The following is a 16,074-nucleotide window of genomic DNA, read 5'->3' on the forward strand; positions in this document are numbered from 1 at the left end:
ATGGCGGCGTGATAAAAACGGACAAAAACTTTCGCAAGGAAAGAAATATGTAAATAGAATTTTATCGCACCTATTTTATATCGGCAAATTCAAATGCTTTTGCCTTTATTAATTATTAATAAAATTAATTTGTGTTTTTAAATAATAAAATCATTTGACATACCCGATGCTGCAACAGCAATTGTTCAAAATTTTATCCACTCACGTGTAAACACATTTGGGTCCGTCTTACTCACTTTCTACGAACTAACACAAATGATGTCTTGCTTCACCATAACACAAATACTTCACCATAATACAAATGTTGTCTTGCTTCACCATAAATTAAAACGATATCCATCAACTCTGAGTTGCTATACACGCAAGCCATTTTTGACACTAACTACTAAAAAACTGATGTAAATACCACAGATAACAGGTAAAAACTACCGCAACGACGGATTACAGTATTAGGAGTCACATGGCTCTCCACGAGTATTGCGAATGACGCTAGAAACTACAGTTGTCCAGCTATATAGTAGTTTAATGTGCTATAACTTCAATATTTTTTTTTCTCAGAAATTATAAGGATTTTACAAAATTTTTTTTTACCATTTCTCATGCCGCATCTTTCCCAAATTTTTTTGGATAAGTTGTGAATCACCCTGTATATGCTGTATTTTTAAGAAAAGCCATATTCGATTGTCTTTGTGGTATAAAAATACCAAAGACAATGTATCCGAATGAAACTTCGAATCAGTCGGTGCTTTGTATTAATTGATTTGGTAAAAATTATTCAGTTATTTGCCATTGTCATATGTCAATAACATATTATCACAGCAGAACAACTGGGAGCTGCTCGCTAGGGGTAATGGATTTGGTTTTGCGAACGTTTAATTTACAAACAGAGCAACAGGTGTAACATATCGCCATCGACACGTCTCCCTTCTATTCGCGATTCTATTCTCTACCACGCAGCCTAGTTCTACCGTTGTCCGACGGTGGTGCGAAAGGTTCGTTATATAATGAATTTATAATATTTATATTCTTCCATAAGAGCAGTGTGTTCTAATAGGCGAGCGGTTCACCCCTAAAAATGGCATGAACAGACTAAATTTTTCAAACAAAACCTACAGCACGAAACTTTTTTATTTTATAAAGTGTTATTTTTCTGATAATTTACATATTTGTTTTATATTTTTCGGCGTGGTCAGTCAATTGTTATGAATAAAAAAGTTGTACAAAAAAAATTACTCACCGAATGGCTTTTTTATTGTAAAATGGACCAAAATAAACACTTTTTGTTCTTTGACAAAAATTCGAAAATGCTTCGTTTCCGAGATATTTACAAATTAATGTGAAAATAGTGACGAAATCAACAAACTTTCGGAATTTTTTTCTCAAAAACTACTGAACAGATTGGGGTCAATGGGTCAATCATTTTATTGAAGGTCTAAAGCGAGTAAAAAAAGTCTTTTAAAGAAAATTATGATAACACTTTAAATTTAAATTTTCTTTTTACAATATCTTGGATTAGATTATATTCACAATAAACATTATTAAGATTTTTTTTAATCGATATATGTTAACAGTACAAATGTTCAAAAGAACATTTTGTTTGGTTTTGTAGTCGAAGTAAGGTTTTTGCAAGTAATTAGTGAAATTTAAATATTCGATTTTTGGTTTTATAAATGGCTAAAATTGACTTGAAAGTAATACCAAAATTAAACTTAATAAGCTTTTTAAATCGTAAAATTAACCTAAAAATAATAATTGACCTAGCGGTCTCGAAAAATAAAAAAGCTATTGAATAATTTATTGCATAGGATAATTATTTTATTTTTATTTTACAAAAATATTAAAAGCAATAAAAGCATATCAATGTATTCTTTATTTAATTTTTTAATTATAATAAGTTTTTCGTTATTTTCGACAAATTCTTTAGTTGAAATAAGTGTTTCATCATCAACTTCAGATGAAATATTCTGACATTCATCTGAGCACGCACAGACTGCACAGCATTTCAGGTCCGATGACTAACAGTTACAATTTTTCGTAGAACATTTTCCACTACATTAACAAAAATATGTTTATCGTGATTTTCTTTATAACAGACTGTTTTTTTACTCGCTTTAGACCTTCAATAAAATAATTGACCTATACCAAAAAAATACATTTTAAAGTAGAAGATCTGCCGATTATTATGCCTTTTTTAGAATTAAACTCTGTTCTCTCTGTAAATTATCAGAAAAATACACTTTACAAAATAAAAAAAGTTTTATGCTGTAGGTTTTTGTTTCAAAAATTTAGTCGGTTACCTTCATTTAGAAGCATATATAAGTGACTTTTTCAATATTTCACGTACCTTCCCGCATCTTGAAATTTTAGATGTAAGAATTTGTTATTTCTCACGCTCAATTTATGAAAAATCCGTTGACTTTTACCTAAAAGGTAAAAACTATAAAACACAGCCAACATCGCTGGAAGATTCGCGTCAAAGAATCGTCGACGAATGCCGTCGAATCACTCCGGAAATGCTTCGGAATGTGCGCGAACGTTTCGAATAAAATCTTTATTCTTGTATGGAAGCGGGCGCGGTCATCAGTTTGAACATTTAATCAACTAAGTAGTAAGTAAGCAACTAAAACATAATTTAAATTTTAAAATGTAAATTTTTTAATGTCTGTTGTAAAGAGAATTGTAAGAGCTTTCAAAGGAAATATTACTCAACCCCCAATTCCATTTAAATATTTTGGGATGATGCTTACCCTTGCTTGGGGGTGAAAGTGGCGGAGTCAAAAATACCAACAAAGAATGTCCCCCTTTCATTTAAAATCGACGGGTCTGAGCATTTTTCTACAATCTTGACGCAGTTTCTGAAAATGGATCTGTTTCGTTTTCATTTGGCCACCCTGTATATAGCGTTCTCCGAATTCCTCGAAATGGTCGTTCTGACCTTTGACTGCTCTGGTGATCTAGAGTACAATGTCTCCTAACAGAATTACCAAGATCTGCTAATCATCTATTTGAGTACCTACATTATATAGACAGTGATTTGCAAAATTGCCAGCGTGTAACCAACCACAGTCAACCGTGCCAGTTTATTTCGACAAGTAATGAGATAAGGTTCGTTTTTTTAAATTATTATGTCATGCACATTCTAGTTTGTTCTTCCTTGTCTCATATTATATTAAGTGTATTTTTTATAAGCTAGTTTTATATCACACAAAAAGGTGCATTGTTTTAAGGGTTGTTTTTTTACTGTTATTGTTTACAAAAATTGTATTTATAGTCGCTATAGAATAATAGAAATATAGTTTATTTTGTATATACATACATACATTTCATATTTTGAAGAACACATATTTCTAGTTTTTTTAATACATAAAAGTAATTATACAAAAATTGACATTGTTGGACCTACTTATCCCGATAAANTGTTACGTTAACTTTGGCGATGTAGTAACAATAAAGGTATGTCCGACCAATCTCAGTGGAGTCGGGGGTGGGTTATAAAGATAAAGATATAAAAACAACAATTTATATATAGTGATAAGGGCGCCAAGTGATTTTCATAACCATACCTTTAAACATAATAAAATCACTAAACTGTATAGCCACAGATTTTAACAGGAAAACAAATATATAGGTGTATCAAAATAAATTAATAAAAGTCTGAGTGTATTTATTATCGTCTTAATCAAGGTACTTAAACAGCCGTTATAAACGTAGAATATGCAAATATTATTGTTCACTAGACCTCAGTCAAATACAAAGTTTTCTATCTCCCTGCGAGAGCTCGCGTACCTACTCGCTATCTAAACCGACCGCTTTTTCCCTAACGCAAACAGTTTTCACTATAAATTCTTTTTATTTGTTGTCGTGCCTTAATTAACAACAATGATACTGTTTAATTATTAACCCCGAAATGATGTTATAGACCGGTAATTGGAAATTTAGATTATAAAAATGTAATAACCCGTAGTTAAATAATAAAAGAAACACGAATTAGAAACAGTAGGTATTATGTAATATCGTCATGAGATATTTTTCATTCAAAGAAAAATGTGAATAATTCTTATTTGACGCAGATCTGTACTACTTAAAGTCAGTATCGATTTATGTAGACAAAAAGTTTAGTTACCACATTTACGTGGAAAGTTTGAACTTTATGGGTAACATACGAGAATGGCGAGTGCTTTTGTGTTATTAGAGGTCGAAAGATCATAGTTGAAGTTGGTATTTAATTAAAACAAATAAACATGTCATAAATGACATCCTAAATAGCCCACCACTGTATTCAATTCAAATCCAATTATAAACATACCTCATCAGGGTCATTTCTAATAATCAGTTTATATTATTATGGACATTGAAATTATCAGTTACGTTTTTAAAAGTATGGTTTTTACTGCTTCATCAGAAGATAAACAAGTACTAATTATATAAATAATAACAATATTATATTATTATTATATTATATATCGTTTTGATATAAAGTAAAAAAATACGAGTGCTAATAATAAAATGTTTTTGCATGTTTGCAATCAAAAGTATGTGGATTTGGATTGGCTATAGGCTACTGATATTTCTTCTTCAAAATTAGTGCATTACTATTTTAGGAAAAGTAGAATGTCCTATGGTATTCTTTTTTTTTTTTGTAAAAATAAATCTCTAACATTTTTTGAAAAATTATACTCATACCATCAAACTAAGCAGGCTACACATTCGTGGCAATGGGAAACCAATATAATTTGCTGATTATTTGCCAAAATATCTACGAAATTGATTAAGATACAGGGTGTCCGAATATTCCGTATACAGGGAGCTACCACAGTTTCCTGGGATCAAAGTAATATTAAATATACAGGCTGTTACAAATTCGCTTATCATTGCAGGGATCTCAGAAAGGGAAAGAGATACGAAGTAACTTAAATGGAGGCAAAGTTGCGTAATCAGAAGACCAACATTATGCCTCTAAGAAATCAAGGCTAACATTATTAGTTTTCGAAATACCTATTTGAAAAAAAAACTGAAATTTTGGAAATCCGTTTTTGTTTCATTTCAGCCTAGTTTGAGGTTATATTGCAAAAAGAAGAAGACTTTTTTATGGCATCTTTTTGCCCTCTATCGAATGGCGTAATCAGATTTTACATGTAACGTTTCGTCTTTCCGGAACCATCATCAACTTCATTTTTTTAAATGGGATCCTGGAAATTTGATTAAATTTTATGCAAGCCTTCATGAATCCCAATACTGTACTCCCTCAGCCCGAACCAGATTCAGACGTTTTGTCTCGAAAAATTCATCTTCAGTGTATTCGTTCTAAATTTATCTAAATTTTTTATTTAAATTTCTTTGTTTATTGAGAATTATCGTACACTGTAAGTATCGTTAAACCCTGTGAAATCCATCTAATTATTTAAACTATTACCTACTATCAAACATTTATTATTATTAGCTATTACCATCACTTGGTCATACATCCAGAGTCGTATTTAAAAAAATGAAGTTGATGATGGTTCTGGAGAAACGAAACGTTACATATAAAAATTGACTATGCCATTCGATAGAGGGCAAAAAGTTGCCATGAGAAAGAAAGTATTCTTCGTTTTGCAATATAACCTCAAACAAGGCTGAAGTGAAACAAAAACGGATTTCAAAATTTTCGGTTTTTTTTCAAATTTTTCGAAAACTAATCATGTTAGCCTTGATTTTTTAGAGGCATGATGTTGGTCCCCGCATTACGCAACTTTGCCCCCATTTAAGCTACTTCGTACTTCTTACCGTTTCCAAGATCCCTGTAGTGAAAAACGAATTTGTAACAGCCTGTATATAGAACGCATTAAAATTGACAAATAAATACAGGGTGTTTGGTGCAACGTTTGCCAAATTGAATTGGCCGAAAGGAGGAGTGATTTGCAATCTCTTCAGCCCCGATAACTCACTCTTGGCTCCATGGGTTTTTTTATTTCAACTTTTTTACTGTTGCTTTGAAAAATCCCAAAATTTAGTATTTAAACTTAAATTAAAAAAAAAAAGTTATTGGTATATCCTCCAAATTTAATTATAATTTTTATGTTTACTGTTGTACGGTTCTATCAAATTGAAAATTACTACCAAATAACATCTAGTTGTCATTTTATTAACTTACAAAGTTTTTGGAAGAGGTAAGAACAAATTTCCCTAGTCTATCCCCTTTCCAACGAACGGTATGCAACATGCCATAAAAAACTTTTAAAAACTTCACTAATTCGCTTAATTTATGTACCGGGACACATCAGGCTAATATTCGATATTCGGAATGAACACTTGTCTTTGCGTCAATAACACGAGCGAAACATGTGAATTTGTTATCTCACTCTTGCACAGTAGAATTCATCATCTGTATGTTACTTACAGTGCAGTGGGTTCTAACGTTTCTTGGACTTAAAATTGAATTCTACCGTAGTGATGCGTAGACGTATTTCGTCTTTAATAGCGACGAAAGCCGCTCCAATGCATTGGACTAAATCTTCCCTAATTTCAACTTTCGTGGCGTATACAAACTCTTTGGCCCGTCCCCAGACTCAAAAATCTAACGGAGTTAGGTCTGGAGAACGTGGAGGTCAGTTTTACAAAAGATCTACTTATTCTGATCACAAGAAATTGTGGGTGCTCTACTTACACAGATTTTGGGATTCCCTGTATATATTGACAACCTTAAAACTTCTTTGTAGGTCGTTGCTATGACTCTCCTTACGGACAACCCCATCTACGACCTGTTTCTGGTCGTAACCGCCCTCTTGGTCGTAATTTTCGCCTACTTCCACCGCTCGTACCAGTACTGGAAGAACAGGAACTTCCCCTACCTCGAGCCTACATTTCCTCTGGGCAACAGCCCGCATCTCTTCACCAGTACCCTGGGCTTCGCACTGGATACTGTTAAGTACTACGATGAGATGAAGAAAAAAGGATACAAGTTCGGGGGAATCTACACCATAACCTCTCCAGCACTGGTCCTCGTCAACCCAGATTACGTTAGGGACGTTTTAACAAAGGTATGGGGCGTTCCTAATACACACGGTGTAACAGTTGTGGTCATCAGCTTTGCCCGTCCTTTTCTTGTAGGACTTCCACTACTTCATAGACCGCGGTCACTACTATAACGAAAGAGACGACCCCATATCGGCCCATTTGTTCGCCCTGAACGAGAAAACGTGGAAGAACATGAGGACCAAGCTTACCCCAACGTTCACCTCGGGTAAAATGAAGATGATGTTCCACACCGTCTTGGAGACCAGCAAGTATATGACGGACGCCATCGAAACGTCCGCCCTAGAACGGAAGGACATCGACATCAGAGAGGTAGGTGCAGATTTAAAGAAATGCAACTTGTCTGAATGAAATTTCCTGGTAGTTCAAATTTGCCGATTTATTTTAAAATTAATTTAGTACCTACCAACAAATACAACTGTGCTGTTATTGGTGACCGTAGGGGATGAATTAGAGTGAACAGTGTCCCGTATAAAGTATGATAGTTCTGGCAAACGCAAAAGTATGGATTCAAACTGGCTGGACTGATGTGCATTTACCATTTGTATAATTTAGGAAGAATCGATAGTGGGGCATCAGTTTAAATAATTCTACAGATTTTACTTCTCCTTCAAACATTGAAGTGATCACAAATATTCGAGACCTGTTGATCTTTGTTTTAGTCACGTGAATAACCTAAATTGTTTCTTTGAGCTCTATAAGTCACTTACTTTTAAATTCAAAAGTTCTTCATTATGTAAAGCCCCAGCAATGCCAAACACGACACAAATCTAAAATAGTTACATTTTTTTAAAATTAGCATAAATTACCTTCGTCATCCAGTGGATTTTATCCAGTGCATTTAGTAAAAATTAGAGTATTTCTTCTTGTGAAAGAGTTCTGGACTCTTTTGGAATATGATTTGTTCCTTTTTGTTTAAAAAAAATTGTACATTTTTTACATTTACTAATGTCAACGTCATTTTTTGCTGAAAGGGTTGCTTTCACCATGAAATAATATGACCACCTTGAAGAAGGAGAATACTCTTTTGGTAACTCGGAAAAAATATGACAGCAAAAATGTTCACACTATTTTTTAATTTCGTGTTTCTTGCGCCATTCTATGAATATGTCATACTGGAGATTTTATTTTTCGACTAATCTGTAGGGTTTCGTAACACGTTTCTAACAACTTTTCTCGATTTTCGGGCGGTGTGCACTGAATGTCTTCTTCCATCGTTTTCTATAAATAATTTGCGACAAAACTTTAACTGTTGGGGCTGTGAGTATACTATAGTAGATGTACTGGTTGTGATAGCGACAGACGATTTCTGATTAATATAAAAATTAAGTGTTTGTTTACTTCCGGAAATCGTTATAGTAATGCAAGGCTCTATTGACGGTTGACGATAAAATATAATATTCGCGTCTTTGGTTTTTGCAGTTTCTATCTTGTTTCACAACAGACGTGATCGGATCATGCGCTTTCGGCATCGAGTGCAACAGCTTCAAAGGCACCGAAGCCGAATTCCGGCACATGGGCCGGGAAATTTTTGAAGTACGTGGATTACGTATACTCAACCTCATCCTGATCAGCAAGATGCCTAGATTGGCCCTCAAACTAGGTGAGTTAATTTACCTGTGATCGAATAAATGATTTTAATAAACATAAATGGCTTATATATAAATGGCTTATACAGGAAAATGTTTAACAGTTAGACATTGATATACAGGGTGTTTCTAATAACGTGCTAATATTTAAGGAGGCTATTTTTGGGTCCATTTTAAGGGAAAAATTTCATATGAACATATGTCCTAAAAGTCTTAACTTTTGAACTACGGGGTGCTAAAGTTTTATGGAAAAACATGTTTTTATGATAACTTACCCTATTACCCTAGATATTTTTTCAAATTTGGTACACGTCTTCTATTCATCGAGATGCATTTTCTGATGTACAAACAATTTTATTATTTTTGCCAGTGGCGTCTGTACAGGTTTTGTATTGAATATTTTTGAAGATAAATATGTTACGCCACTGCTTTTTCTTAAAGTAAAAATCATTTTTGAAATCCTCANTTATAATACAAATATCTTAAAGCCTTATTTTGCACTCTTTCAATCAAGTTAATATAAACATTATAATGTGGTGACCAAATCACTGAACAATATTCTAAATGTGGCCTAACATACGATATATACAGTTGCCTTAAAGCACTTATATTAGTAAATACTTTAGTATTGCGTATAACAAAACCATACATTTTCATGGCTGTATTTGTCATAGAATATATATGATCCTTAAACGTAAGCTGCGAATCAAAGACAATGCCGAGATCCCTCATTGTTTCCACCCTAGCCAGTGCTATATTATTAATCTCATATTCATAAACAATAGGACGTTTTTTCTTAGCATATGTCATAACGAAACATTTTTTGATATTAAAATATAATTTATTCAGACGAGTCCAACGATAGATTTTATTTATTTCACTTTGCAGTGCAGCGCAATTACAATGATTATTAACTTTCATATAAATTTTTAAGTCATCAGCAAAAAATAAATGTTCTGAAGATATGATTTCACTTAACCCATTAACAAACATAAGAAATAATAATGGTCCAAGGTTGGATCCTTGAGGAACCCCAGATAATGCATTAAAATGGCTAGAATTGTAACCATTTATAAAAACATATTGTTTTCTATTTTCAAGATAGGAAGACATTAACCGTATTAAATTGTCGTGAAACCCAAATTCATTCTTGAGTTTAGAAAGGATGAGACTATGTGATACTGAATCGAACGCTTTCTGAAAGTCAGTATAAATTACGTCTACTTGACTTCCCTCGTTTATAGCTTCATTTATATATTGACTTATATTAATTAAATTACTAGCAGTGGATCTTTTCCACATAAAACCATGTTGATTTATAGATATTCTATGACAGACAGAAGTATAAACTACTTTATAAATAATTGATTCATAAATGTTTGCGGGTACTGACAAAATAGCAATAGGACTATAGTTTTTTATATCACTTTTGTCTCCCTTTTTATGTACCGGGCAAATACGCACTTCTTTCCATATTTCTGGAAATACACTAGTTTCTAAACTTAAGTTATATAAATAATGAAGAGGATAAATAAACGAATCAATACACCCTTTAACTATGTAGGAAGGTAGTTTATCAGTCCCAACTGACTTGTTTATTTTTGAACTTTTTATAGCCTCTCGTATATCATCACCTGTAATAACGCCCAAATTTACTTGTTCTACATACTGATTTGCATTTATATGTGAGTTATCTTGTCCTGCATCAGCATTATACACACTACTGAAATGTTTAGCAAACGCATCCGCTCGTAAATTCAGAATCATCTAAATACATAACTTTAGGAAATAAAATAGAATCTCTTTTGTTGTTCATGAATGGCCAAAATGATTTTGAGTCGCTTGCAGTATCTTTTTGGATGTCATCTATATAAATTCTGTATGCAATATCAATATCATTCTTAAGTCTTGCCCTCAGATTATTATATTCATCCTTCAAATGAATTAAATTGTTATTAAGTATTTTTTTGCGAACGCTGTCCTTTTTAAATCCGAAATTATTTTCTTATTAAACCAAACTGGGTACTTTTTACATTTTTTAGTTTTTGGTATACAAATTTCAAAAACATTATATATAATAGTATAGAAATAGTTGACTGCCTCATTGACATTTGAAAAATTGTCTATCTCGCTCCAATCAACAGTCATAAATGATTCATACAATAAATTAAAATTAGCTTTTTTGTAATTAGGTATAAGATGGTACGAATGCAGAGGAGACTTGTTTTAATTTGTTCGTATTGATGTCGACTTTAACTACGATCTACAATGCATGACAAATTCGAGATTACAACATCTAAAATACGGGATAAATAATTAGTTATCTTATTATGCTGAACGCAGTCAAAAAAATTTAAAAAATTCATAAACTCAATAACATAAGGATCATATACATAATTCATTGTGTGCATAATAGCGGTTTAAATTTGAAATCACCTAAAATTAAGAAATTATTTTCATATAAAAACGGTACAACTTCCAAAAAATTTAAAAAATTACTTACAGATGCAAAAGGGCATGACGGATCCAAGTTTACCAAAATGACGTACAAATAATTACAACTACTTAAACTTACTCTTACACAAACGTAATCAATAAATTTATCACTAAAGTCTAGAACAATTTCCCTCGAAATTATATACATTCTTTATAGCTAAAACTACTACCCCTCCACCTCTTGACTTTCCACTAAGAGTAGTGCATCTATCTTTTCTAAATACTAAAAAGTCACTAGGAAATAATTCATTCTCATATAATCCTTCTCTTAACCAGCTTTCAGTTATAGCAAACATGTCATATTCTTCTAAAGTAGCACTCACATTGATTAAAAGTTTATCTAAGTTTAGTTATCTAGTTTATCTGTATTGAATATTTTTGAAGAAAAATATGTTACGCCACTGCTTTTTCTTAAAGTAAAAATCATTTTTGAAATCCTCATTCCTTTCTGAGTCTCGAATTTTTTTCGTGTGACGTACGGTTTTCGCATAAAAAAATATAATTCATTCATTTGCATCTTATTGGATCACTTACTAATAAAAAAAAATATTTATGAAACTTTGAACAATAATTTATTTAAGATAATAACTTTTAAACGTTGAAATTAAGAAATTACAGTAATTTACATACATTTTGGAATGGTAAAAGAAAATACCCTGGCGTAACATATTTTTCTTCAAAAATATTCAATACAAAAACTGTACAGACGCCACTGGCAAAAATAATAAAATTGTTTGTACATCAGAAAATGCATCTCGATGAATAGAAGGCGTGTACCAAATTTGAAAAAATATCTAGGGTAATAGGGTGTTATCATAAAAAAAATGTTTTTTCATAAAACTTTAGCACCCTGTAGTTCAAAAGTTAAGACTTTTAGGACATATGTTCATATGAAGTTTTTTTCTTAAAATGGACCCAAGAATAACTTCCTTAAATATTAGCACGTTATTAAGAAACACCCTGTATACTCCATCTAAGGTTTTTTGTGGCTAAATGAAGATAGTGTAACAAAACCAGAAGAAAACCGACACTAGCCATTGACCTAGTAAACTATATNAAAGATATATGATCAAATTAAATAAATATTTCTTCATAAGAAACAATTGCTTTTAAAGAAATTTGTAGTTTATTATTAAAGATACGTTTTTATGTGTGTATTTTTGAAGAAAAATATGATACGCCACTGCTTTTTCTTAAAGTAAAAATCATAAAAGTAAAAGTCCTCATTCCTTTCTGAACAAATGTGGTGTCTTGAATTTTTTTCGTTTGACGTACGGTTTTTGCATACAAAAATAAAATTCATTCATTTGCATCTTATTGGACCACTTACTAATAAAAAAAATATATTTATGAAACTTTGAACAATAATTTATTTAAGATAATCACTTTTAAACGTTGAAATTAAGAAATTACAGTAATCTACATACATTTTGGAATGGTAAAAGAAAATAAGTTATCATAAAAACATGTTTTCCCATAAAACTTTAGCACCCTGTAGTTCAAAAGTTAAGACTTTTAGGACATATGTTGATATGAAGTTTTTTTCTTAAAATGGACCCAAGAATAACTTCCTTAAATATTAGCACGTTATTAAGAAACACCCTGTATACTCCATCTAAGGCTTTTTTTTGTGGCTAAATGAAAATAGTGTGACAAAACCGACACTAGCCATTGACCTAGTAAACTATATAAGATCTATGCTGATATGATCTATGTTTTACTCTCTTTTTCAGGATTAAAAGCGACCAACGACCACGTATCAAAATTCTTCTACGAAGCTGTACAGAAAACTGTCAAGTATCGCGAGGACAACAACTTCACCAGGCCCGATTTCCTTCAGTTGCTGATCGACATCAAAAACCAGACTAAAGGCACAGACAATCCATTCACTATGGACCAGTTGGTTAGTACCAATTTTTATACGACTTATTTACTTTAAAATAGGGATTTTCTAACGGTTTTTTCCCATGAAAGTGGCATCTTTTCACTCCGGACATGAAAATTTTTGCCTCTAAAGACGAAAATGAAAATGTATTTAATTAAAAACAATAAACTATTATCCCACTGTTGATTGGGAGACTCCAAGTACTTGTGAAACGATTTGACTTGAATTGTAATATAGAAATTTTCTTCCACTATATTTAATAGTTATTTACACCATATGTAAGTATTATTTACCAGCCGAGGACGATTTTGCGCCCGAGCGGAACGAGGGCTGGCAATAGAGTCCGAGACTGGTAAATTATACTTAACTGCTGCGTGGTGAATAACATTTTATCTGCTCCCACAGTTCTTTACGGTTCATGAAATAAAGATCAGGTTTTATTTTATGACATTTCTTAATCAATTCATTTTGACACTATTCGAAATCTTGCAAAGTCGCCTTGGTTGTTTAGATTTTGTCGTACGTAAAAGTTGCAATTTTGTTGGCTTTGAATTATTATTTCTAAACGATTGATTTTCAAATAGAAATAGAAGCGTGAAAAATATGCATTTATCAAATCGAGTTGGCTAAAATTATTTTGAAGAATACGCGAAAAAAATTTATTATACATTTTAATAAACACGCCATGTGGTTGAAAATATAACAACTTCAAAATATGTTTCCTTATTTTTTAATTTAACATTTTTGGTGATAGCGATTCTACTTTTAATGGATACATCGCCAAAGTTTTTTTTTAACAAATTCTAAATCAAACCTCTGCATAAATCACAATACATAAAAATAGTATTTTCTGTTCGATATGAAATACTTTTTCGTGCATTCTCTAAGAAAATAGCAACTCTAAAGCGAAAAACACAAGACAATTAAATTTGGGAATTATTCCTACGTCCCTTTGTCTTAGGTATCTCAGGTATTCCTGTTCTTCGTCGCAGGATTCGACACCTCCTCGTCCACCATGAACTTCGCCCTGTACGAGCTGTGCAAGCACCAGGACGTGCAGGACAGGGTCAGGGAGGAGGTCAACGAGGTGTTGGAGAGGCACGGCGGCCAATTCACCTACGAGAGCATCGGGGAACTGAAGTACCTGCAGCAGGTCATCGACGGTAAGGATAACATTTCATACTTGAACTATTAAGTCCAATTTTTTCAAGAATTTCTGCTCAAAAAATATGTATGTAACAATATTCTCTTTCTAAAAACGAAATGTTTTAACCGTATAGCAAAGATTATAGATTATATACATATTATACAGCGCTCGTACGATTATAGTGCAATTTTTTTTCAATGCAGAGGCCCAGAGGCTGTTCCCGCCACTGGTGGTCCTGACGAGAGTCTGCGTGAAGGACTACAAACTCAGAGACACGGACTTGGTACTGGAAAAGGGCACCCGCGTGGTGATACCTCTCTACAGCATCCACAGGGACCCGGAATATTATCCGGAACCGGACAAGTTCGATCCGGAGCGGTTCAACAACGAGAACAAGAAATCCAGACACCCGTTCGTCCACTTGCCCTTCGGCGAAGGGCCTAGGAATTGTATAGGTCAGTACAGATAGTTGGACAAAAAAAAATCATGTACAGGTTGTCCGGTAAGTATCGGTCAAACTCTCGGAAGCTTACAGGGTAGGTCAGAATAAAAAATTACATACTAGATCATTGGTTATTTTTAGTCATTTTTCAAAAGTTGTAACTTCGTGAATAAAAAAGAAGCATCTTGAAACTTGAAGATTCTATTTTTGAAATCTTCACGACACTTACAACGATCCATCAGCTTCCGACTTCTTTGGATTCAGGAGAGACCCATCCCTGAGATCACGAACACACATAAACATTCCCCGGTGTTTCGCGAGTAACTTTAACGCCAAGTCAAGGAAGCTATCAATGACCACCTGATCAAAGTCACAAGTCGAAAAGTGAGATTATAAAAACAGAACGTGCGTGTTTTTATAACAAGAGATTTGTAAAATTTACAGAAACCCATATTATTTACTTACCTCAGTATTTGTATATAACTTATATTTCGGTGTGTTATATTATTACGCCACAGATAAATCTAAACATGTCTATTGAACAATTAGCACAGTTCTCTACACACCGGCTAGTCACATGATTAAACTGATTTGGCAAAAAAGAATTTCTGTCCAAAAGCATTAAAACAAGGATAACTTTAAGGTTGTATAGCTCCGTTAATATTGAGTTCCCGAAAAAGTACCGTGGCAACTTGTACCCCTATTTTTACCAGTTGAACGCGATGATTTTGTTTTTTAGGTCTCCGATTCGGATTAATGCAGTCTAAGATCGGCCTCGCGACCATCCTCAGCAAGTTCAGGCTGAGGATCAGCCCCAAAACGGACATGCCGCTGCGACTGCACGAGGGAGTTCTCCTGTTGAAGTCAGTAAACAAGCTGTACGTCACAGCCGAGAAGATATAATCAATAGAAATTATTCTTTAGTCGTTAATGATTTTCCAAACCGTTTTTTATTCACGGACATTGATCAGCCCTGGAACAAAATGGTGGCAATAAAAAAGCTGATCGAACGTCTACAACGTCACCAATAAAGCGCACCTCATTTAAGAAAACTTTCACCAATCTATATTGTCTTTCGTTAATTGTTAAAACTCGGTTCACGTTTAATTAGTTTTTACTTACGTATTTTAGTTTATCGTAAAAAAATTTTTACTGTGAACCTTAAATGTGAATAAATAGCAATGTGAAAATACCCATAAAAAAATTATATTTCAAAACTATACAAATATCTAACGCTAATAGGTATACTGCTAGACCAAGCAAACTAAATTTTTACTCGAAAAAAGTCCTATTCCGCTAGATTATTGTAAAATTGTCTAAAGGAACATAATACAAAACATCTCTCGTCTCGTGAGTCAAAAACTTTTATTAGCCAACTTTTCTATTTAAACAAATAAGTGAGGAAAACGGTTTTACGACAGCTTATAGGGCGTAAAATTATCTACAAAATGAGACTGGTTAAATTAAAATCGGTTAATAAACAAAAAAGTTATTGCAAAAA

At 32.8% G+C, this 16,074-nt stretch overlaps 1 protein-coding gene across 2 annotated transcripts in view; it reads left to right on the forward strand.

The window, feature by feature from the left end:
• Window positions 1-15,496, forward strand: part of LOC108909785 (cytochrome P450 6a2-like) — a 30,064-nt gene extending 14,568 nt beyond the window's left edge. Inside the window, exons 1-8 of one of the 2 annotated variants that reach the window (XM_023454757.1) lie at window positions 2,992-3,105; window positions 6,699-7,019; window positions 7,090-7,326; window positions 8,437-8,617; window positions 12,833-13,002; window positions 13,946-14,147; window positions 14,335-14,586; window positions 15,313-15,496. In XM_023454757.1, coding sequence (XP_023310525.1) covers window positions 6,708-7,019; window positions 7,090-7,326; window positions 8,437-8,617; window positions 12,833-13,002; window positions 13,946-14,147; window positions 14,335-14,586; window positions 15,313-15,476 — 1,518 coding nt within the window. In that variant the 5' untranslated portion in view covers window positions 2,992-3,105; window positions 6,699-6,707 and the 3' untranslated portion in view covers window positions 15,477-15,496. Of the gene's footprint in view, window positions 1-2,991; window positions 3,106-6,698; window positions 7,020-7,089; window positions 7,327-8,436; window positions 8,618-12,832; window positions 13,003-13,945; window positions 14,148-14,334; window positions 14,587-15,312 lie in introns of those variants that run through there. The other variant, XM_018714209.1, reaches the window with a different exon arrangement.
• Window positions 15,497-16,074: the final 578 nt, after the last annotated feature.

This window comes from Anoplophora glabripennis, unplaced genomic scaffold (assembly GCF_000390285.2).
Source record: "Anoplophora glabripennis isolate ALB-LARVAE unplaced genomic scaffold, Agla_2.0 scaffold392, whole genome shotgun sequence".
NCBI classification, from domain to species: Eukaryota; Metazoa; Arthropoda; class Insecta; order Coleoptera; family Cerambycidae; genus Anoplophora; species Anoplophora glabripennis.